The sequence below is a fragment of the Sinohyriopsis cumingii genome, chromosome 8 (genome assembly GCF_028554795.1).
Source record: "Sinohyriopsis cumingii isolate HCF-2022 chromosome 8, ASM2855479v2, whole genome shotgun sequence".
Lineage (NCBI taxonomy): Eukaryota > Metazoa > Mollusca > Bivalvia > Unionida > Unionidae > Sinohyriopsis > Sinohyriopsis cumingii.
Genome location: NC_142968.1, coordinates 25346080 through 25372129, shown reverse-complemented (window position 1 = coordinate 25372129; position 26050 = coordinate 25346080). Strand labels below are relative to the sequence as shown.

Sequence of the window (26050 nt, the reverse complement as noted above, 5' to 3'; positions counted from 1 at the left end):
ACTTATCTTTTTACAGTTTAGCTAAGTAGTTGGTATCTGATGTTTGGATCTAAAGGGAGATAAAACGTTTTTTTAACGTGTAATTTGATAGCAGATATCTTCCTCCAAGTTTTCCACCGGGCAAATACGGGACATAGTTTCGGGCGCGTGTAGCGCCAGCTTTGGAAGAAAGATGCACTCCAAAATCACGAACAAGTACCAAGCGTGTAAACGGGTACCTCCCTTCAAATCATGATTTTACGTTATTCTAGGCTAAAATAGTTGGGAGAAGCAAGATTCCTCAGTTAGAGGTGTGTCCTCGGTACGTTAGTGTGTAATCTCATGAATGTCCTCGGTTTACACCAAATACACACACACACACTATACTAAAACAAGTAGCGTAATTTTCATAAACAAGTGCCATGTGGAGACAAAGTCTATGTATGTCAGGTGCGCTCATCTTTTTGTGCTGTATCTGTTTGCCTTTATTTTTCTTTCTTTGCTCGTTCATGCACTTATTTGTTCGCTTGTTCTTAAACTTTTCAAGGCCACGTGGACTAGAACTGTATTAGACTTATCATCTCTGGCTTGATGGCTGTACAAGGTGAAAAAAGGGAACATGGTGTTCTGTCACATGATTACGCTACGATAAGGGTTATTTTGATACCATGTTTACTCCATAGTTCGGTTGTCATATGAAAACTAGGACTTTGCCCGCGTTATCTGGGATGCATATAAAAAGGGCGCTAGAATGCCACCGTCCTCACTTTGTGTCGCAGTGCACCACGTTCAAGTTAGATTCCTAAGGTAAATTCTCTCTCTCTCTCTCTCTCTCTCTCTCTCTCTCTCACACACACACACACACGCACAGTGTGTCTCGAAATTAGCGGTAGTCCGCTAGCCTGAGGTTAGCAGATTTCCTGTCGGACTAGCAACTTTCATAATGTTAATAGTCCGATGGGCTAGTAAGTTTCGGTTATCAATAGTCAGCGTTTGTTTACGTCATTCCCTAATAAAGACTTGACTTAGTAGATGTTCTGTAGAATCAAAGCAGCGGCCATTGCAAACACAGTCATACAATATTAGCATGAGAAGATGAAGTCAATTTCTGCCTTGGAAAGGTGCGTTTCTATAACAAGAATCCATCCGATTTTGTACATTTCACTTAACAGCGCAAATTATGGTGCCGTCATTAACAACGGAAGTTTGGTAATTGATCCTAATTAATCTGATAACGAATTAAATGAAAAAATGACGTGGTATCACACTTTATTCACTCGACCACAGTAACAAACTACAAAGCGGTATACCACACAAAAGAACACGGCAAAAACTATTCAAAGAAATTAGTTTGCACGTTTTTTTATTTAAGGATATTTTTAATAGGCTTTATTTGCTCGCTACACAAACGCTCCAACAGTCACAAACAGGAAACTACATAATTTACATTTCCATCGAAATAATTATAACAATTAGATCAATTTATTACGATTACATTATTGACACATCCTTTCCATACAACTGCTTTTTCTATGATGATAAGAATAGTTTTTATATTTTTTCCTTACAAGAATGAACAAATAATTGAATACACGTGGAGGTATCAAAGCAGATGGCCGTGCATTTGTTGGGAATTAAAATCCCTGAGCATGGGCATCTAAGATTTGATAATTTTCCCTTCTTATTATTATTTTTAACAATACATTGAAGTTCGATTAATTAGGAACAATTACCAAACTTACGACTTATGATACCGTAATTGGAGCTGTTAAATACAACGCGCCGAGTGTCAGATGGCTTCGTTTGATGGAACACGCCTTTTCCAAGCTGAAACTATCTTCTGATGCTAATATTTTATAACAGTGTTTACAATAGCCGCTGCTTTGATCATGCAGAACATCCGCTTAGGTTAAGTCTTTGTTAAGGAGAGGCCATTTGATTGTGGGAGGGGACAAAGACAGGTGTTTTGAAACGTGTTTCTTGCTCTGACTTTCTTATGTAAAAAACACTGTGGCATTCCTTTTCTTGCTTTAAATATTCGCGTCAGCTATACTATAACATCTCGTATTTCAAAACGAGGCACAATTCCCTCCTTATAAGACAGGCAAAATGTGGCATTTGATAGAAGATGTTCAGCCACCGGAAAAAAAGCAAATATTGAAGGAGAATGATGAGGAATAATTCTTATGATAGGGAAAAGCGTAATGGAAAATTTAGGAAGAAATGGACAAAAGACAGGGAATGGCTGAATTATGACGAGGAAAGGAACGTTATGTGGTGTAACTGGTGTACGCAATTCGCAAAAACAAACACACAGAAAACATCCAGTTTTGTTGCGGGTTATTCAAACTTTAAAATTGAATCGGTAAACGTACATGAAAGCTGTGTGACATTGTTTTGTGAACAGGACTAGTAAAGATTTGGCAGGGCTAGTAAATTTCTCAATATACTAGTCCTTCTGGCTACAAAGAAATTTGTGTTAAATTCGAGCCCTGCACACACACACACACACACACACACACGCACGCACACCCACCCACCCACCCACCCACCACGAAACATACATGTAAACCATTTTTCAGAGATTATAATGAAATCTTTTTCTATTCGTGTTTTTGTAAAAATCAATGAATTTAGTTCATAAAACAATATTATTAGGAATGAAAGAATACTATTCTAACATCAATAAACGTGTGTATATATATAGTCATTTAGGCAAACCCGCGTTATCCCATTTTTCTTACCTTGTCAGTGCAAAACGTCTTATACTGAATCCACGCTTGAACCAAAGTTTGCCAGGATGTTTCAATACGAAATGGGCAAAAATGTAACAACACAAGTTGGTGTGATGATGCTTTATTTGTACATGGGATTTCTGCTCCAAACGTTACAATGATTTATGAAACTATGATAGATTTATATTTACAGACATTCTTTTGATTATGATAAACACCCTTTTGACTGTTTAAAGAAACTTCATGATATAAAATTCCTTATCAATTATATGCAGTTATTGATCTGCGAAAACCTTTTAAAAAGCAACCTATCCAATTGACTTCCAGCCTACGTGTCTTAAACAGCGGAAAGGAAACGCGTTTTACAATCACTATTGCTTTGAACTTCAAATTGTTCATGTTTCGTTTTTAGAACGTTGCTAAGTTTTTTAAAATAAGTTTTGTTGGGACAATTTGAATAGTAATGACGATAAGTCACGAATAAAATTTCTTTTCATGTCAAGAGGTGTCAAACACCCTAAATACAGTCATCAATTTTTTTTTTACCTGTTTTAAAAGTGTTTATCTTTACAGAAGTTTATGAAATTTAATATTTTAACTCATGTATGAACCGCAAAATTCTCCAGTACTCTTAATGCTGTACAGCAAATATTAAACCTGAAAATGAAAAATACTTTTCGTACTCATAGTTTCTCAACCATGTTTTCGTACTCATAGTTTCTCAACCATGTAGAAATATAAGCAAAAATATTTGGTGCTTCTTAATTCGTTCGGAGTAAAGTAATTTAAGATAATAAAATTTAACCTTTGAGTACGATGTTAGGTTTTACGTTGAGATATTCCAGTGAAGTAATAGTGGAAGGGGCAATACAAGTACTTGGTAAAGGAATGGGTCAAAATCATGCAAATATCGCGTAAAGCGAGAATACCGTGGGTTTTAGACTGCAATGCATACTCACTTCGATAAACGTTAGGGACGTGTATTCAAGTCAATAAATTGTTGTTTAATACCTAGCCCTTATTTGTTTTAATGGTTTTCAAGTTAACAGTAACATTTGGCAATAATCTAGGAGTTATTTTAATATGAAGACATTATTCTTTACAAAGAATGAGAAATGAGAACGTTGCGTTATTATTCATCTGGTTGGAGCTGGTCATGCTCGCCCTCGGTCACCGGTATTTACAGACCTTTTGGGGACAGGGCTAACTGAAACAAAAAATGTCTGCAGATATTTTGATAATTAAGCAATTGTAATGCGAAAGTAAAAGGCGCTAGTTTACGACGAATTGTGAATTTTAAGTGATATCGCAGATTTTCTTAAGCTTTTGTACTATGCACGCCGTTGTAGTAAAACCTCCAAATGTCTTGAGCGATTCATTGGCCCATAACAACGGGAAGATTGATAATTTCCCAAATTGATTGGAGTTCGTTACGTCAAGGATCCCACAAAATTTCTTCCAATTAGGTGTTGCGTCAAAATCGTATACTTTAAAAGTGGCTTATAGTGGCGTGGATTGTGCAAAAGTTTGTTAAAATGTGCTGCGATTGTTGCATTTCTCCTTTCGTTTGTAAGCTAAAGTCTTTTTAAGCGTGAAAAGTAATCAAATACTTACAGAAACATCTGCTGACATTTTTTGTTTGACGTGACAATGTTTCAGTAAGTCTTCACATTTTCCGTAGATACCCGTGACCGGGGGAAAGCGTAAAACTGTCAAATCAGAGGAAAAATAGAAACACTGGTATATTTTCCAGCTGAAGTTTTCGATATGTGTAAGTATGCACGTGTAGCTTTCAATATGTGTAACAGATGCATGTGTAGAATTTGGTATGTGTAATGTATTGCATGTGTTGAACAGATTTCTGAATAGAAAAGTCTCTTTACATGAAGATGATTATTTGATGGTTCTTTTTCTGTAAACGCAAATTCCATTAACAAACTGAAATCTAGGTTTATATCGGATTTTTCAGGTTACTTGCAAATCTCTTGTAACACATCTACCTGAGGAGCCATGGGCCTAAAACTTATGTCTTCACTCGTCACGTATTATTTTCATAATTTTGACTAATTTCAATATCAAGCTTGTGTACAATACAGGGTAGAACTGTACGTTTGTGTGGGTGTGGGTTTGAGCAGATATATGTAATCGCCTTTTATTTTGACTTTAAGGTCAGCGGGTTGTATCGATCGAAAACAAATCTCATCCCTTTTTGTCACTCCGACATCAACCTAATTAGTGTTTGGCTGGGTGGTTCAAATCAAGGTAAAATCTTGCCGAAAGTAAAGGTGCCTTGCAGAAAAGAAGGTGGCATTACGTCTTACCATAGAAGCAGGTTTGATCGAAATATGTCCTAGAAATAGACCTGCACTGCCCATTTTTTTCCCCAGACGGACGGAAGTGAATGAGTAGTAATCAAATCGCGCGTTGAACCTCTAAGTCAATGAGCTACTTCCTCCATATGCTGACTATATATCATTGATGAAACTATTTTAAGTACCGAGGTCACTTGTGAATAGGTAATAAAAGCATGTAGTCTCTTTTCATTTTCGATATGCACACTGTTTGCACAATCCTTACCCTGGAAATAATAAAACTGTCGAGTTCGAATTTAAACTTAACTTTTGTTTCAGCCAAAACGCAATTAAAGTTACTCGAAATTTTCTGAGGTTTGAAATCGCTTTTCTTTTCGAATTTTCTTTACAAAGCAATACGACAGACTAAAATTATCTTGAAACAGACTTTCGCCAGTAATGTCGGGCAAATGCGATTAAACTCTCACACGGTCAGATAACAGCTGTTAAGATTTGAAGTGTGCACATGTATGTTATACAAGATTATGTCGATATTAGAACAATGAAGGTCAAGCGTATCCCGAAGTCATGTCTGACAACAAGCACAGCGTACTTATTAACACTTCATTACAACCCAAATTACTATTTATTCTGCAAGGTATAATATCTTATTAACTATATAATAAATCCTATATGCCTCATAAGATATTGTATATACTATTTTAATTAAAATACCTTATAAAGTTCATAATATATCTTATGTCATTGATAAGATATCCATTACAGTTTTGTGAAATATCCAAATTAGCTCCGTTGATAAGATATCTTACTAATTTACAATATCTATTATGATGCATATCTCATTATATACGAGATTTTAAAGGCACAATATATAACGTACAATTCTGAAAGATAGCTTTAAAAATTTATGATATGACTTTTTAAAATAAAAACGAGAACTGCACACTTCTTCTAATTTTTATGCGGAATTATTTGTGTTTTATGATTGTACTAGGTTCACTTTTGATTAAAATCGACAGCTAAGTCCGACTTAAAAGATACTTTTCCAAGTGTACCTACTATATCGGTAGCTCATAAAATAGTTTTGTTTCTGCGATGGACATTGCCTTTACTGTGCATTTAATGTAAAATGGAAATGATGTCATATGCACCGAAAATTGTCAGACGAAGTGCGTTGGCATTCCATCAACTAGTTTACGAGTTTTGTTTATTGGCCACCAAGAAGTGCCCCAGTAATGCCATGCAAATACATATTACATTCATATCGTCTGTGCCCTACTTTAAAGTTACCTCAGGATGAGTCAGATTTCTGTCTGAAGTTGTGTGACCACCATATTATCATTACTAAATCAATGACAACATGTGTTGGGGAATCCTTTGCAACCATAACAGCTTCCAAAATATAAGGCGGATCTTGTTCTGAGAGAGAGAGAGAGGGAAGAGAGAGAGAGAGAGAGAAAGAGAGAGAGAGAGAGAGAGAGAGAGAGAGAGTTTTATAGTCTTTAGAAATGTAAATATACACCAGACAGAACGGAAGTGCATTCCCTGGATTTTAAAAGGAATGCTTGATAATAGTCGGCAGAATTAATTTTTTAATACAAATAATGCTATCATACAGGTTAGAGAATGTTTTAATTTCTATTCTACGGAGATTAGAACCCAGATCCGCGGGTAAACGGCACCCATCGCCGTGCCTGCACACACGAGCCCATATTCTCTCACGACCAAGCACACATCACTGAAAAACGATGTTACTCAAACGGTGTTATATACATTCGTGTGTAACAGACACTCTCGCATGACGGCCTAGTAATTTTTTCTCATGTATCTACACAATCATTCCGGATTCCTATGAAAGAAATCAAGGTATACATAGCTAACTTATCGAATTATAAATATACACCAGACAGAACAGAAATTGCTATCCCTGGATTCTATAGAAGAATGCTTGATAATAGTTGAGTACGAATAAAAAATTCTCTAACCTGTGTGTGTATATATATATATATATATATATATATATATATATATATATATATATATATATATATATATATATATATTCTTCACGTTATATTTATTGATTTGTATATTTGTGACAAATATAAAATATCTTGAACTGGTACATGAAATGTTAAGGAGCTAAATCAACAATGAAGAAAAGATTTTTAACTGAGAAGAATCCACGTTTTCAATATGTTGCAATACATATGCAATACATATTGCAATACATATGCAGTCAATCTTTAAATTTAGCATGAAAGTCCACATTATATAAGAAATTCGGTCAGTTAGAGGTCACAAGTTTCAAACGAACTTCACACGACATCAAGGCGTAGGACATAGGAGGATTATTTATTTACCTTATTATGACCTCCGCAGTACTCAGGATAAGGGTTTAGTCCTTATCTTGGCCCATATGATAACACCGCAGGTGATGTCTGAACTGGGAAACAAAACTTATCTACAATTTTAAGCCCTTTAACTAGGTCAGGACTATGGTAGCTTTGTAAGAGACATGTTTGTATCAAGACAAATTATACCCTTATACCTGATGTGCTAGTTCACAGACTCCGTCTACGTGTCAGTCGTACTTTACCGTTTGCAAATTTTAATGTCATTTGACCATTACTATAATGTACGTTAATGCGCAATCGAAATCACGCTGCAGTTTGTCGGAGGTCATTCATATTTCAATGATTGTTTCTAACCGACAAATACACTGTAGCATAATCGTCACGAAATTTTCATTATGTACTTTGAATTGATATCACTTCTATAGTGGTTAATGATTATAAATGAGTACGTAATTTTAAATAAAATTATGTGCCAATAAACTGGTCATTTAACACCATACATACATACATAAATACATGCATGCATGCATCCACACACACACACACACACACACATACATACATACATACATACATAACATTGTATTTTCCAAAAGCAATAAATGAATCATGGTTATGTCGATAACTTTACCTATGTCTTTGATTTAATGTTAAATTCATAAATGCTATCCAGGACAGATCATGTTATATATGGACATGAAAATGAGTGATGCGTACATTAAGAGAGTAGGAAGAGCAACTGTACTCTCAACTGAAACAAAGAGATGTTTTGGGACTTTAAGATAATCCGAGTTCCTCAGGAATACAAATTTATTCGACTACAAAATGTCCATGTTGTGACCAATACGTAGGTTGCAATTACTGTTTTCGGCAAAAAAAAATGATGTCTAAAGTAACATAGTTGTTGAAAATTTACACTAATGTTGTATACCGGCCAAATGACTAAATAATTAAGTTTTAAAACATAAAATATCACCTCATTAAATATTGTTATAAGAAAGTTTGTAAATATGTTCTTAACATTATATCAAAACCACTGCATCAAATCGAATATGCTTATTTTTGAATCCTATGTTCCAATCTGAAAAAGACGTCTTCACAGCCTGTTGTTTTAATAATTTTTTTGGCAGATGTTTCGATTGTGCCTGGTAGCTGTTCTGGCTGTGGGGGTTGTTATGGGAGCAAGTGTTGCCACCGTAAACCCAGAACTGGACCAGGAATGGCAAATTTACAAGGAAACGTACAGCAAGGTGTACGAGGAGACAAAGGAACTAAACAGGTGAAACAAGTTGCTAAAACTTATACCATATACAATATTCATAGAAAAGGGAAACTAGCTGATCTCGCTAATTAGCAAACCCGATCCCGCGCCGAAAGAAAATCACACTCATACACACACTCTGTACTAATTTACACGTTCATTTTTGAACTCTATAGTTAAATTCATATATTTTAGTTTGAAGTTTAATTGCAGCAGTTGAATTTAGCAGCAAAATTTTGGCCGCTTTTGCCACAGACTAAGCGATAACTGCATTAATAACTACATCATAATATCTTGTAGGCGGCTGATTTGGGAAGCCAACCTGAGGTACATCCGAAGCCATAACCTTGAAGCCGACAGGGGAGTCCACACTTTCTGGCTTGGCATGAACGAATATGGTGACATGGTAAGTAGCGGACGACAGTTTTATAGGTCAAAGCTTTGTAAGAAAATTAAATACAGCAACTAGAATTGTTCCAAAAATCTTCTGAATAGTGCTGGACACCGGTATAGATTCAATCGCATAATTTCGAACAACATCGGCAAATTAACGATAGTCTTGAATGCAATGCATACAATTCCTCTTGGTACTCATTTCTTTACTTGTAAGACTAATACACCCCTTTAGATACATTTGTTTCTCGGTTGACGAAATATATTGATTTTCCAATTATCACTGTTTTACGTGAATTTGTGACATGATCAAGAGTTTGACCTTAATTATCATAGATGTTGCAGTTTGGCAGCTTGATTCTGGATGTTTGCCTGAAACGGCGTAGTTGTTGCCACAGATCGAGAAATGATTTGAACTAGACAACGTACTTAACAACAGCTTCGAAAAACTCTTTAATATTTGTGTGTCAAACAGTCGTTTTTAACAGGGGGACATTTTCATTGGATAAACAAAGTGTTGTACATTAATCATTAATGTGTATTATTTTTCTGTATCACCAACTATACAAAACTGGGGGGGGGGGGCGGGGGCGACTGGCCCCAAGCAGTCACCTTTATCGATCTCTGTCATCTCACCTATGTCCGCGTGGGTTCGAGTCTCGGGCTTGGCAAATTTGGGTATGTGAGAAAGCTTGCTAGTAGTTTCCTTTCTGTCAGTTATTCTTACTTGGCTTTTCCCGTTTTCTTCCTTCACCAGTTATGCTGGCCGCCATGTATAGCCTATCATGCGCTGGAAATCGGCGTTAAACCCCAAGCAACAAAACCACCAACTTGGGAATAGAGCCATAAAGTCCTTGATCCAGCTGGGTCTCCTTCTCTTAACACATTCATGAAATAGCTATGATTTCTCTGCATTTAATGACACAAGTACATATGACATGAAATAGTACCTTGTCTGAAATGGATTTTTAAGAACTTTTCTTATATAAATCATGCTAATCTTTAGTCGTTACAGAATTACAATATCTACGACCGTGATGTAAGTATCTAATTATTTTTCTTCCCAATGCCTCTGACAACTTCTGAATGTAATAAATTGAGGTCTTTTCGGTTATAAATTTCTTATCTTCTTCCGATTCGTAAACTCTTTCTTCAGACCAACGAGGAGTTCACAAGGACAATGAACGGCTACAGAAGGGTCAACACTACAGGCGGAAGTGTATTTTTGCCTCCCTCAAACGTAAATCTTCCAACTGAGGTGGACTGGAGGAAAGAGGGTTACGTCACCGATGTAAAAAACCAGGTACGTTAACGTCTACAACTTTCGCCATTGGAAAATACTAAACTAAACATCCAGATATCAATTGCCATTCATGTCATTAACATACTGCTTCATTATGATGAAAATCATTAATGTAGTGCTTCTTTATAATGAAAATCATTAACGTAGTGCTTCTTTACGATGCAAGTCATTAACGTAGTGTTTCTTTGTGATGAAAATCATTAACGTAGTGCTTCTTTACGATGCAAGTCATTAACGTAGTACTTCTTTATAATGAAAATCATTAACGTAGTGCTTATTTATGATGAAAATCATTAACGTGGTGCTTCTTTATGACGAAAATCATTAACGTGGTGCTTCTTTACGATGCAAGTCATTGGCATAATACTTCTTTACGATGAAAATCATTAACGTAGTGCTTCTTTACGATGCAAGTCATTAACGTAGTGCTTCTTTATAATGAAAATCATTAACGTGGTGCTTCTTTATGATGAAAATCATTAACGTAGTGCTTGATGAAAATCATTAACGTGGTGCTTCTTTATGATGAAAATCATTAACGTAGTGCTTCTTTACGATGAAAGTAATTAACGTAGTACTTCTTTACGATGAAAATCATTAACGTAGTGCTTCTTTACGATGAAAATCATTAACGTAATACTTCTGTACGATGCAAGTCATTAACGTAGTACTCTTTTACGATGAAAATCATTAACGTAGTGCTTCTTTACGATGAAAATCATTAACGTAGTGCTTCTTTATGATGAAAATCATTAACGTAGTGCTTCTTTACGATGAAAATCATTAACGTAGTGCTTCTAAAGGATGAAAATCATTAACGTAGTGCTTCTTTATGATGAAAATCATTAACGTAGTGCCTTTTAATGATGAAAATCATATCGTAGTGCTTCATGAAAATCATTAGCGTAGTGCTTCTTTACGATGAAAATCATTAGCGTAGTACTTCTTTATGATGAAAATCATGAACGTAGTGCTTTATTATGATGAAAATCATTAATGTAGTGCTTCTTTACGATGAAAATCATTAACGTAGTGCTTCTAAGGATGAAAATCATTAACGTAGTGCTTCTTTATGATGAAAATCATTAACATAGTGCCTTTTAATGATGAAAATCATATCGTAGTGCTTGTTCATGATGAACATCATTAACGATAAAGCTGACTTTTTCGCAGAGAAAGTGTCCTTTCATAAAAGATAATTTTCTTCGTAAAGAAAAAATTATCACGAATGTTTGTTTAGCGAATACTGTTAGAATCCTAATCAAAAAGTGATATAAAAAAAATTCAAATTAAAAGTGCATACCGTGGCCAAACATGTAAAAACTGAACATATTTAATGAAGAAACTCGTTCTTTCTTACGAGAAAAACAAAATCACCGATCTTCATAAGATTGTTACTTGCAAATTTGTAAATAAAGACTATATATTTTTCTTGAACAAATGGTATCTTGGTGTACGAAGACTTTCTTTCCTGAAGAAAATGTTACTTTCTTAGTGTAAATATTTTGACGAAAACCTACAACGCGTGCGGGCAATTATAATATCAGAATAGTTACATTGTAAATGAAAATTGTTTTTCATGAAGCAGAGTGCACAAAGTGACGTTTCTTGTTGTGAACAAAATGATATCCGTCATGATGGTTGCATATTTTTCACAAAGACAATAATACGTTTCTAAAAAGTTCGTTTCTACGCGTAATCATGCTTTTTATTTTTAAAAAGTACAATTTACACGAAGAATGTAAAATCTTTATGAGAACTTGCCCGTACATGTCGATGTAAAATTTTAACAAAAAATGTGTAGCTTTTTGTCAAGAAGGTGTAGTCGTCATGAAGAATGTATCCTTTTATCACATCGATTTTCTTCATGGAAAATGACAATAATTGTGAAGATGTTGCACGATAAGAAGACTGATGTTTTTGTCTTGTAGAAAGAGCACTTCTAAGAACAAGTTATTTCATGCATTTTTTCCAGATGCAATCCTCAGAAGAGACGTTCAATATTCCTAAAGATATGCATGTTCCATAAAGAAAGAAATAAACTACATTAAAATGTGTGATTTTGTTCGTGACGAGAGATGAAACATCAGTCTGGTGATTGTGTTCGTGACGATAGGTGAAATATCAAATTGATACTGTTTCTTGAAGGAAGAGGACTCATTAGAACACGTTTCCTCATGAAAAAACAATCGATTCAAGTTCTGAAATGTTTGGCTAGAGTGTACACTTTTGACATGAATAAAGTGATCACTCTTTTCATTAAATATTTGACAGTACCGTCATTACAAATCTTTCGTCAGAAAACAAATTACAGCTTCTTAAATAAGAGCTTAACTTTTCGTTAAAAGGGATTTTTCTTTTCCTTAAAGAAAGTCAGCTATTTGGTGAAAATGTTTTTCGTGAAGAATCCTGTTTCTAATAACTGGCACCTTCGTTTGAAACCGCACAGGTGGTCTTGTGGTTAGAGCGTCCGCCTTGGATGCGGAAGATAGCCGGTTCCAACCCTGGCCGAGTCATACCAAAGATTTATAAAGCTGGTACTAACAGCTGCCTCGCTAGGCGCTCAACAGTAATGGATTAGTGTTAGGACTGGTCCGCCTGGTATCAGGATAATATCGCTGGTGGGACATCGTGCTCCAGGTCTGCGGCATAATGCCTCAGTGCTAGACATCACTTTTAATCTATGTCACACTGCATACATCTTAACGATATGACTGAAAAATAGTTAAAGCTACGTTAAAAATTCAAATCACACACACACACACACACACACACACACACACACACACACCTTCTTTTCATAACGATTTCTGTTTTAGCTCTAGGACAGATACAAGATATCACTAATCCATTTGATATAAATGCCGTTTCATATAAATATATACAGCTTCACTGTGAGATATTGAAGACCTATTGATTATTTTTTCCACTCGTAGGGCCAGTGTGGTTCTTGTTGGGCCTTTTCCGCAACAGGGTCCCTTGAGGGACAGAACTTCAAAAAGACCAAGAAACTCGTGTCCCTCTCTGAACAGAACCTCGTGGACTGCTCCCAAAAACAAGGTAAGAAACTGAAGATATATCGGTACTCCTCCATAATTATTTAGAATGACAGGAACGTTTTTGCTTTAGCTTTGTTGCTTTGAACGGCAGATTGAACATATTATTCACTATATCATGCTGAGAAAATGGGAGCTAAATGTCATGTATCATGGAGATACCGAAGCAACAGACCGGACTGGCGTATATATGTACTGAACCCAGCGACCCGTTGATTATGAGACGACTACCGCGGCTACAAGAGAGAGAGAGAGAGAGAGAGAGAGAGAGAGAGAGAGAGAGAGAGAGAGAGAGAGAGAGAGAGAGAGATTTGTTCTGTTACGCAGAAGTATTTGAGTCCAGACTTTAGGTAAATGTGCTGTCCTGTATTATTTTTTAGAAGACGTCTCCTTTTGTAGGTCTCAAAATTTTGGTGATAATTCTTTTGATTATAAGCGTCCGGTGTTAGGAAGTGAAGTCATCCCTCCAATCAGTGGGTGTCTGTCATCATACCTACGTTTGATTGACACGCACTGGATGTCCTTGATCGAGACACGAGTGCAAGGTTCTTGACCCGAGTACACTGTTCTTGTGGTTCTTCTCACCCTTGCGACATAAAACATTTTGCCAATTGTCAAGAACAACGTTCTCGGGTGGAGAATCCACTTCACCTCTGAAGCAGGTGTTGACAAGAGCAAAGATATGGTAGCAATGTTGGACATTGATCCAGTCTGGAGTTTATATATTTTTTTAGCTTTCTTTTCTTCTGAGATCAGCTCTAGTTGTTAGGATGAGCACATTTAGAAACACATGAGAACGCGTTCTGTGCGTTTGGGTATAAATCTGAAACTGGTCGCCCTAAGAAGGTCATTTATTATGAAACAAGGGAAGTAGCTCTAGCGATTTACATTTGAAATACTTCGTTAGAGGTCTCCGTATATCTGATTCTACAAAATTCCATGTCATAATCAAACTTTGATAAAACAAAGTATTTCACGTTATAGTTGGGTCACATTGGTTATGATACTTTTACTGTGCGAGTTGTGGTCTAACTTGCAAATGTAAGTCATTCTTTGTTTTCGCCATCATGAGTTGACGAAGAGAGATAAACAGTCAGTATAAAAAGTCAAATGAACGGAAGACAATAAAGAAGGCTTATTAAGATATAACAAACAGTTTAAAATTGGGGCTGCGAATGATAATACGGCAACTCTAGCAGTCTAAAATAAATTTTTAACCTAATATTTGAACAGCAGACGAATTTTATATGTTTAGAAAGGGGACCACCATTTGGTTAATAAGCCAAACCTGGGATTTTTAAAGTTAGGAATTAAATGGACAAGTTGATGTAGGAAGTTTAGGAAAACACAAAAAGCCTTCCGCAAGATCAAAATAGTGACATATAAGTACGGTTTGGTCTCACTAGAGCGCATCCCATTTGAGCGCCGCTCAGTGAGACGCTGATTTTTTTTTTTTCATTAGGGCTAATCCCATTAGGGCGCAAAAAATCTCACTAGAGCGCATTCACAATAGAGCGCGGAGAAAAAAAATTGATTTCAACAAGATTGAATTGCCATCACGTTTGATGTTATGTATATATTATAATATGTACAAAAACGGCGGTCTCGTCACTATTAGAAAATAATTACATGACAGAAACCAGAGAACCATCAATAAACATAGTTTTATATAACTATCATACCTTACACCGGTTTATTCTTTTTTGTACACAAATAAACAAATAGATAAAAAGTGTAATGCAAATTAAAATATATAAAGTGGTCATTCCTAGCACAAACACGATATTACATGAATAAAACAACGATGGGAGCATTGATGCTATTGAACTGATAACTGGTATTAGCCATATTCTGAATCAACCCATTTAAAATGAATATAAAGATACAGTTAAAAAATGTGTTTTTCATTCTGAATCAACCCATTTAAAATAAATATAAAGTTACAGTTAACAAATGTGTTTTTCATTGTTCGCGCTCTAGTGATACTAGTTCTTCGCGCTCTGATGGGATGCGCCCTAATAAGATTAGCTCTAGTAGGACAAAAATATTTTTTGCGCTCTAGTGTGATAAGGTCTAATGGTTTGCGCTCTAATGAGACGTTACCAGAAGTACAATATTTACAAGTTCTCTCTAATATTTGTTAAAAATTACTAAACTATTTATTTGCTGGATTGCATACTTCCTTTATAAATAAGCTATTCTATTATGATCCTTGTCTACTTATATACTTACTTATCTAGGTAACATGGGTTGCCAGGGAGGCTTGATGGACCAGGCATTCACTTACATCAAGGTGAACAATGGAATTGACACAGAAACTTCATACCCGTATGAGGGCGTTGTAAGTACCACTTTTTCTATATCCGAACTATCTGAATCCAAATATAAGTAAGAAATTGTTTACATAGAAGTCGTTGTTTTATTATATAAAAAAACTATTTGAATAGCCTATTTTGTATTTGATGACTGTAATTTGTTATGAATTTAACACGTACTTTCGTTTAATCGTCATAACCATATCTACAATTCTCAAAGAGAGAAATCTTTCTTTTAAAACTTGTCAGAACGATGAATAAATCAAACACGCATCGAATAGCTCACTCATATCGATTGCACATACATTTTCAGGATTTGCATTTATGCCTTCACATTTGTCTAAACGCATACTATCTCGATAAACCACCTTTCTGTCTCGCTAAACCACATATTGCCTCGATAAGGCATAGATTGTTTCAATAAAGCAGATAGTGTCTTACTCTAAGTATAGCTCAGGCTGTCTCGTTAAAGTGCATAGGGTATCGATAAAGCACACACTGTATCTCAGTCCCAATATAGCTCAGACTTTTTCGTTAAAGCATGGGCTTAAACCATACCACTACATGCAGTATTCATATTTTACACGGCAAATGTAGCAACCATGGACCTGGACAGGATTTGTGGACCCAAGGAAAAGATATCCAGTAGGCCCATATGAATGACTAATTTTGACGGCAGTGGGCCCCCTCCCCCCACGAATTTTCTCCTTGTTTTCATATCATGTCCGTGGCCCTGTTTGCAACTTGTGTTAAACACACACACACACACACACACACACACACACACACACACACACACACACATTCTTGTATTTGGTGGATATCGAGGACTTACGTATGGAACAGCGTACCGAGGACATTTGTTCAGGCGATGTTAGAGTGAAAAGAAAACTGTCTGAGGCAGTAAATTAATAGAAAGTGGTGATGTATCAAAGAGGGAACGGTATTATCAATTCTAAAATATATAAAATTTAGCAATCCAAGGGAGGACGCACACGTTTACACAAATATTCTGTATAATCCATGCAAACTGAGGACGCACATTATTTGACAAAATCACGGCGACCGTGGATGTTGGTACATTATGACCAACAAGGACATGTTTGCATACCTAGTCCAGTCTTAACAATCAATACGACCGCTCAGGTGGCCTAGTGGTTAGTAAGTCCGCGTCGGAAGCGGAAGGTTGCGGTTCGAACCAAGGCTGAGTCATAACAAAGACATGAAAATGGTACATACAGCTACCTTGCTAGGCGCTCAGCATTAAGAGGTTAGTGTAATGACTAGTCGGCATGGTGTCAAAATAATGAAACTGCGTGGGACATAATGCTACATGTCTGCGACGTGATGCACCAGTGCTCGACATCACTATAAACTGCCACACTGCAGACATCGTAGCGATATGACTGAACGATTGTTAAAGCTACGTTAAAATCAAATCCAAATCACATACTAGTATTAAGTAACTGTAACCTCCATAAGGGTTTTGGTCTACAACTGTTCTTTAGGGCAATTACATTATTACTTGAATACATATCTTGTTGTTATTGACTGACTGATGAATTTATTGATTGACTGATTGTCCTGCAATTTGACTTTAGTACGACACGACTATACACGCTTCGGACTAATCCACCGCTTTGGAGACCATATTGTAATAAATTTGGAGTATGCGCATTTGGTTATAGCGCTACGTTTTAAGGAATTCTAAGATTTGTGTGATTACTTGTTTGATTATTGAAACTCGGTGCAATGTAAATATTCCTTAGCCCGAAATAATTAGCCAATTAGAAGGAGCAAACGTCACGGAGTGAAGTGTTAGTTAATTTTCATGATGCCATGGCTGACTTTTAGTGAATTCAGGTCAAAACCGCACGAGTATCCCTGGTTCCTATTAAAACCTAATGGTGTACATTGGTGGTGTCACTGCAGTGCCAGTATTTACGGTAGGAGATTTGTAAATTACACAAAGGAATAAACCGTTTATGTCGCCATAATGGCAACTGTGACGCAGTTGTACTGGCAAAATGTGTCTTGAAACGATGAATTGACTGGCCTAAGGTGGCGCAGTAAAAATAGTTCCCTGTGTTAGAGGATGGTTGTATGGTTTCTACGGCGTCAACTGCTTACGGTACGGAAAGTTGATGAAGAGAAACCATGCAGATGTGCGGATGATATATATTTGGCAAGATTTGAGATCCGCGGTCTTGCATTGATTAGCGTAAAATTTATGTATAGAATGGACACGTCGCGCTTTCTAATTTACAAATGAAGTTGTATAGAAGTCTATGGAAATCTGGGGTAAACTTATGACTTCTAGCGGAATCGTGCCATGGTTAGACACCGTTCGGTCAAGCAAATACCCATGGCTTGTAACAATACTATTTGGCTGGATTTGAGAATTTATGGCAAGAAACTCGCCTTATCGGCAATGACTATTCGCTTTTTGACAAAATAGAGTAATATCTTCGTTGCATAATACTCGTGCGAATCTTATCTCTCTCTCTCTCTCTGTCTCTCTCTCTGTCTTGGGGGCATGTGCAGATGTAATGTTGAAAGTAAGTACGAATGTTTGTGTTACCCATGCTGTGTTTTTCATGGAGACATTGTATTTTTCAAATCACTTTGGCTGAATAAATCTATGATGCATACAACATTATTTATGTTGTAATATGTACAGTGTTTTATCTCAACCACCACACAAGAATAATGATGGACTAAAACATCGATGACAACAACAACTTATCTATGTTAACTGAATTGAAACCTCCTCAATAGCTTTGAGGTTCAGTAATTGCAGAAGTGAAGAACAGATCTCTATGAGAATACATATATGCATAGAGTTAGCGGATGAGAATAATTTTCTAATACCTTTTAACAAACAGTTTATCCTGTTTTATTGTTTTGGAGCCATGAATGAACAAGAATATACTTTAATGGTACAAAACTATCTTGGTTCATCTTCCAAATCACGTGGTTTATACTTTTGATAATTCAAGGTACCACGTAAATGTGTTTCGTATCGCTGATTGGAAGTTTTAAACAGGTATTTTTTTTCTTTCTCCGCTTCGCCTTCTGTATAAAACATACTGAAAAAAAGACTAAATGAGTAAGAATATTACAGTCCAATGCAGCTCTAAATACATGTTCTGTTAAGTTATAAATACAAGTTGTCCAGTAGAACATCCTGAGCGTTTTGGCTATTGTTAAAAACCACTTTAAATTTGGGAAAGCAGCATAGATAGACGCCTTACAAATTATTCTCATCCGCTAACTCTATACATACATGTATTCTCATAGAGATCTGTTCTTCACTTCTGCAATTACTGTGTTGTTTTAATAAGACTTCGTTTACTTCGTTTTAATACTTCGTTTTAATAAGACTTCGTTTTAATAAGACTTGTGTTGTTTTAATAAGACTTTGTTATTTTGACATGTTTAATACTAAACGTGTTAAAATAAACAGTAATTATTTCGTTCTTCATATAATGTGCATTGTTATACTCTCCTTAAGAGGGCCTCAAGGGAGAATAGTCCTTGACTAATGATTCACCCTCTATAAATAAAGCATTATTATTATTATTATTATTATTACAACAGAACTTTCTGTATCAACTTTTGCATATCAAGGATGTCTTTTCAATATCTTTAGGTGTGTAAAATCTCGCCTCAAACAGGACGTTTTAAATTTACAGATGGGTCGGATAATTAGCAATTTCGGCACGGCTCTACAATGAATTCATGCGTATTTCCAATAGCATATTGATGTACTTCTTTCATACATGCCGTAGATTTATTTGCTTGTATTGGACGTGTATGGTATGAATGTATCGTGAGTTTCTCAACACTATTGTCTCACATGCATGAAATATTAATAAAAAATACCAAGGACTGTTATATGCACCAGCTTATCTTCATATAGTTTAGGCAAGTAGTTGGTATCCGATGCTTGGATCTAAAGGGAGATATCACGTTTTTGCAACGTGTAATTTGATAGCGGAGATCTCTCTACAAGTTTTCCACCGGGCAATCGAGGATATGGTTTCCGGCGTGTGTATCGCCAGCTTTGGAAGAAAGATACCCTCCAAATTCGCGAACAAGTACCAAGCGTGTAAACGGTGACCTTCCTACAAATCATGATTTATCGTTATTCTAGGCTAAAATAATTGGGAGATGCTTAGATTTTACCATTTTCCAACAGAGGACGTCCTCGGTTTGAAGTGTCCTCGGTACGTTGGTGTGTAATCTCATGAATGTCCTCGGTTTATACCACACACACACACACACACACACACACACACACACACACATATATATATATATATATATATATATATATATATATATATATATATATATATATATATATATATATATATATATATATATTGTAACCTAAAATTGCTGATGAGAACTTGTAGTTTAAAGTTCCAAATTATTCTTGAAATTTTCATACATTAAATTTTCTTTCTTCAACAATTACCTCTCTCATTTTCCCTGACTTTATCAATATTTTTCTCAAATCTTTATTATAGGGCTCAATTTTAGGCAGTCCTTTCCTTTCTCCTTTTTCCGTCTACCCCCTTTTCTTCCTACCTCTACATGAACCCGACTTGGCTGACTGACTATTTTAATTTAGGACGCGTTCGCCAATAAGGACACGCGGTACTAAAAATGATGTAGAAAAATGGGAACCAGCCTGGAAATGGGTGTACATAAAATAGAGTATATATGGGTTTGGCTGACCAGGCTTGGTTAATAATGTGAGTTATGTTTTAGGAAAAAGAATCTTTTGAGAGCTTATCATAGTTGTAAATGAAAAGATAGAGACATTGTTTTATTGATGGAATTTCAGTCCTTTAACAGTCTTGAGATTGGAACACTCATTACTAAAAATAGCACCTGACTCTAAGGTGCGGAATGTTTCAAACATGCAGGTCCAGAAAATGCCGCGTCTCATATCCTTTCCTATACATAGAAGCTGACATCCAGGTTTCATGTATACTGATAAATATAGGTTTGATCATGAGCACTCAGAAATGTTAAGTTATTGAATTTTTAATATGGTGTTTGCATAGGTTTGCTATGGGAACTGAATTAGTACTGTGAGTCCACGAAGGCGTATGCGTCCAATTCCGACTTGGAACAGCGTCGCTCTTTATATACAAGTTTGGCACGTGTAAGCATTCTGGTAAACAAAGCATGGATTGGTGGGTATTGCAATCGATCGGCCAATCCAAATCGACCATACTGACGGAACATGACCTCATGACAGTAAAACTCCGTGTTTTAATTATTCTAATTTAACATAGTATTAGACAATATGATCAGTCGTGACAAACCTACCTGAATATATTATTTTCGTCTTCGAATGTTTGTGCAGGTAATCTAATTTTAAAATCTTGTATTGTTGTGCAAAAGACGCGAACGGGCAACGAGCATAAAGATGTAAGAGGGAATATCTCAAAATGGCTACTTTCGACTACAACAACGTGATGTGACTAAAATCAGCTGATCGGAAGATACATGAAGTAGCGGCATAGCAATATATATTGATTACAGTATATAAGTGAATACGTGACTTAAAGTATGTTAAACGTGTGGCGTTCCGCCTGTTAAACACGACAAACACTAAACGAAATTATTGTAAATATTTGAATGGTACCATTCTCCTGAAACCCAAATATTGTCAAAACATGCATGGTACTTGATTATGGTTTCACATATGTTACTTCTTTGTTTTGCATACGCGGTACTTGATAATGGTTTCACATATGTTACTTCTTTGTTTTGCATACGCGGTATTTGATAATGGTTTCACATATGTTATTTCTTTCTTTTGCATACGCGGTACTTGATAATGGTTTCATAGATGTAACTTCTATATTTTGCACGCATAGTACTCATTACGGATTTCACATGTGTGAAGTCATGTGTTAAACATTAATTTTCCATATGTGCAGCACATTTTCTATAATTTCAACCTATTATAGTACTGTTCTTATATATTCTGATGAACATCTGTCATTGGTAATTAAGACTAATGATTAAACAGTATTCACTCGCCGATATGATGACCCTTATTCATAAGGGATCGTGTGAGATGTGAATACTTATGAAGGTCTATATTTAGGTATGAACAACGAATGCTCATTAATCGCAATGTTTAAATGGTGAATTGTCTTTTTTATCTTCTACATTATTTTACGAAACCACGATTGTTGCTACAAGTACATCAACAATACTACACCTTATATTAAAAATATATTGTCTACAATACGTATTGAACACGTGACTTAAAGTATGCGAGACATGTGCCCTTGCACCTGTTTATCATTATATACATAAAACATAAGAAATGCGAATATTTGAATGGTACCATTATGCTGAAATCCAAAATTGTCCAAAGGTAAATATATAATGTAAAGCGTATGTTTCATATGTAACTACTATGTTTTGCATGCATGTTACTAAACTTGATATAGATTTCACATATGTTAAGTCACGTGTTTAAAATTAGTTTTCCATGTGTTCAGCGTATTCTAGAAGTGTTCTTGTGTACACATTACATATTCTGATGTACATTTGTCTTTGGTATTCAAGACTAATGATTAAACAATATTCACTCGCCGATATGATGACCCTTATTCATAAGGGATCATGTGAGATGTGAATACCTATGAAGGTCTACATTTAAGCATAAAAAACGGATGCCCATTGTTTGCGATATTTTAATGGTGAACTTTTAAAAAAAATCTTTCACGTCATTTTACAGAACGATAATTGTCGCTTTAAGTCCGCCAACGTTGGTGCTACTGACACAGGTTTTGTTGACATCACACACAAGAGCGAATCCGCTCTACAGACAGCGGTTGCTACTGTGGGTCCTATCTCAGTCGCTATTGACGCTAGCCACTCAAGCTTCCAGGTATCATTCTAAATCATTTTTTCCTTCTTCATCTTCTACTCATGCTCCTAGTTCTTCTAACTCCAACAGTAGCACCTCCACCACACCATATAGTGGTAGTAGGAGCATAATTGTGGGGCGATTATGTAAGCTTAGCCGTACGTTTTACACGTTTGAATCTATACCATTAACATATTTGGGATATCTTTAAACCAACGTACAGTACAGCCTAGAGTGTTTAGCAACATAAAATGATAAAAATGTGAACCGTTCCAATTTGAAGAAACGAATATTTTAAAACAATTTTCCCCATAGGTTGTAGAAAAAAGTGTGCAGTTGGTAATACATTTTTGTTGGGAAATCTAACAAATTACTATTTCTTGCAGCAGCAAAGCCTTAGTGGCTTAGGTATCAAGACGGTAAAAGCTATTTGCATTGTGGGTAAATCTAAGTGAGAAACGGGGCAATCCTACCAATCCTAATAGAACGGTTGGCAGAGCGTTGGACTTGTAATCCAAGGTTCAAGGGGTTTGATATCCAACAAGGTGTGTCTCTTTGGGAAAGGCACTTAGCTCCCATTTCCTTGGCATGATAAAGGCTATGACGTGTTAAATACAACGTTAACAACGCAAACAAAAATATATCTTCAGAATGAAACATATGTAGGCCCTGATGCACAGGATAAGTTAGTACATTGGAAATATCCCATCATTCTTGCCTGTCGCTACATGAAGTGTGTACAGTGTAGAAGTGGTCCGCACATTCATAAGCTCTGTTCATAAGCAACGTTTCTGAAGCGAGGGAACAAAATCATCCTATATAGCATACACTCCATACAGAGTTGTGATTGTACTCTGTTAATTAGTTCTATTCACTTATAAAGAGCAATCAAATTAACTGTGGTGTGATATTTGTTTTCAGCTTTACAGGAGCGGTGTGTACCACTCCTTTTTATGTAGCCAGACCCGCCTTGATCATGGTGTTTTGGCTGTAGGGTACGGCACTGACTCCACCTCCCAAAAGGACTACTGGCTTGTCAAAAACAGGTATTTTAATCCCACATTAACACCCTAGAAAAGATGACTGGGTAGAGGAAATTGTGTTTTTATTAGGGGACGGACCCGTCCTATACTGCACCTGTCTAAAATAGACTGAATATGTTTACTAGCTGAATCACATGGCCAATCTTGCACGGGCTACTTTGCAAGTGCTGAACTTCTGAAGGGCAAACTTCACAGACGAAAATCCAAATCTATATAAAAATTTATATTGGGTCTGTCTTGTGCGATTTTTGATATTTTGCAAAGAGCTCGAAACTTTAACCTCAGAAATTTGAGGAGAAAGAGTCACTTTCAAATATGGTGAAGGCTCGAAAAATTAACAAACAAACGCTTTTTTCCCAGCTGTTCAAAGAAGTTACAAAACCAGTAGGCTTCAAATATTATGATGGTGATTAAAACTCTACATAAAAGAGAAAGCACCGAGTCAGAAGCTATTCCGGAAACTTTTAGATAAATGACACTTACCTGGAGATTGGTCGATGGACATTCCATACAGTAATAACACAATTTTAAGGCATTAATCGTTACTACTTGCCAGTTAGGACAAGTACTAAACTGCTTGGAGTAATTATAAATTAAGCTGTCTGTTTTGCTTTGTTTTGACTTAATGAAGTTATGAAACCATGTGTTGGTTTGCATCAGCTCTATTGGTTTACTAATGAGTCGCCCCATACAGCTTTCATTGTTTCGAGATACTGTACCCAATAAAAGAAATAACTATTGACACTTCACGGCAGTTGACATGGATATGCATGATGGATTATTGTTGTAGACATTTAGCACAAGAGAGCTACTTTCATGAAACAAGTAATATCTGATACAAGGAAATGGCATTCTGAAAGGTTTCTAATTGATGCTACACAACGTTCTCCATGCTAAATTTATAGCATGGGTTCTTTCACTACCGATTTCAACTCACGTTGATTACAACGTCAGTCAGCTATGAGGGATTGATAAATAACACTGGCGAAACATTTTGCATGATTTAAACGTGGGTGGGTGGGGGGAGGAACGTAATGACTGAGAAATCGCATGTCATAGCAAGTTGTGATTTTTTTTTCCAGTTGGGGAACGAGCTGGGGAATGAAAGGTTATATCATGATGTCAAGAAACCGTGATAACAACTGTGGTATTGCTACAGAGGCCAGTTACCCATCTGTTTAAAGTGTGAAATTTACCAACCTACATTTGTGCAATTCAATATACGAAATGTATGCATTAATTGCAGGGACACTGTATAACAGCATACCATGACATTGACATATTGTTTTATAGTCACTTTTGTCTATGTTTTAGTTGATTAAATGTTCTCTTTTTATAATTTGCTTACTTTTTTCTATTGCAAAAACAGTGACACAAAGACTAAATTAATGTGAGATGTTAAGTTAACTTAATTCGTTTTCTGAAGCCTTATTGTAAGGAGTTCAAAGTAAATCAAAATCGATAAATAAAATTCTGTGATTCTGATTACATTGTTGGACATTGTAGAGCGAGTTTCTGAATTCTTGAAATTTGAATGTTATTACTATGTACAAAGTTCTTAATTCAATTTCGTACACATATAGCCAAAAAATTACAAAAAAGGAATAGAAGAATGGCTACATGGGGCTCATTAGAAAGGACAGTAGAGAATCGGTCCATTAATAGAGGGCTGGAGGTCCACACCTGTAACAAAATAACACAAAAGGAGACACTAGACCCAACCCGTTGTATTTGTAACCCTTCTAGCATATCTTATGTTCGCCTCCCAATGTAAAACTTATGCCAGCTGTAATACTAGCAGAACAATTGTCAAAAATCTCAACAAACATCTTGCAATTCCTGACACTTTAGAGAACATTCTACACTTGTTTGCCGTTTTTGAAGAATGTGATGCAGATGGGATGGAAATTGCGGTTAACATTTGGATAGTCCTTTATTTCACCATTGACGGAAAGGTTCACAACATCAAAATATATACGCTAATGTATTAGAACGTACAATATTTAATGCGGAATAGAGGTTCTTTTAAACTTAGCTTTCCTTCAAGGGTGGAAATAAAGATTCCTCTGCCGTGTATCCATTAACCGGCACTTTTATTTTTGGCAACAGCCCAAGTGGACAAGGCAGCTCAACGAGTCCTTACGAACACTATCTCTTTCAAGAATTCTCGAATCTTATTTCATGAACCACAAAGAAAACCGAACCTCGTTGTAATACATTTATTCACAGATGAATTCTCTTCCGTTGAACCAGATCTTTTTCATCGCCACTTTAACATAAACTTCGGATTTAAGATCGATTCTACGGAAAGATGAACGTTTATCCTGTCTCCCACTCAGTACGTGTACAGGAAGTAAGCAAAGTGCATGTGCAACAAAGGTATCTGGAC

General features: G+C 36.0%; 1 protein-coding gene across 1 annotated transcript; it reads left to right on the top strand.

Moving 5' to 3' along the window:
- The first annotated feature begins 661 nt into the window (after positions 1 to 661).
- On the top strand, positions 662 to 25000 carry LOC149793163 (procathepsin L-like). The gene is made up of 9 exons (XM_089967090.1): positions 662 to 786; positions 8514 to 8662; positions 8945 to 9050; positions 10194 to 10340; positions 13277 to 13400; positions 15637 to 15737; positions 22487 to 22639; positions 23540 to 23664; positions 24744 to 25000. The coding sequence occupies exons 2-9, from the start codon at positions 8514 to 8516 to the stop codon at positions 24841 to 24843; spliced, it is 1005 nt and encodes a 334-aa protein (XP_089823216.1). The 5' UTR covers positions 662 to 786; the 3' UTR covers positions 24844 to 25000.
- The last annotated feature ends 1050 nt before the right edge of the window (positions 25001 to 26050 follow it).

Coding starts and splice junctions, on each gene's coding strand:
- LOC149793163 (XM_089967090.1), top strand. CDS start 8,514: ATGTTTCGATTGTGCCTGGTAGCTGTTCTGGCTGTGGGGGTTGTTATG. Junction 8,663..8,944: donor GAGACAAAGGAACTAAACAG/GTGAAACAAGTT, acceptor AATATCTTGTAG/GCGGCTGATTTGGGAAGCCA. Junction 15,738..22,486: donor CATACCCGTATGAGGGCGTT/GTAAGTACCACT, acceptor GTCATTTTACAG/AACGATAATTGTCGCTTTAA.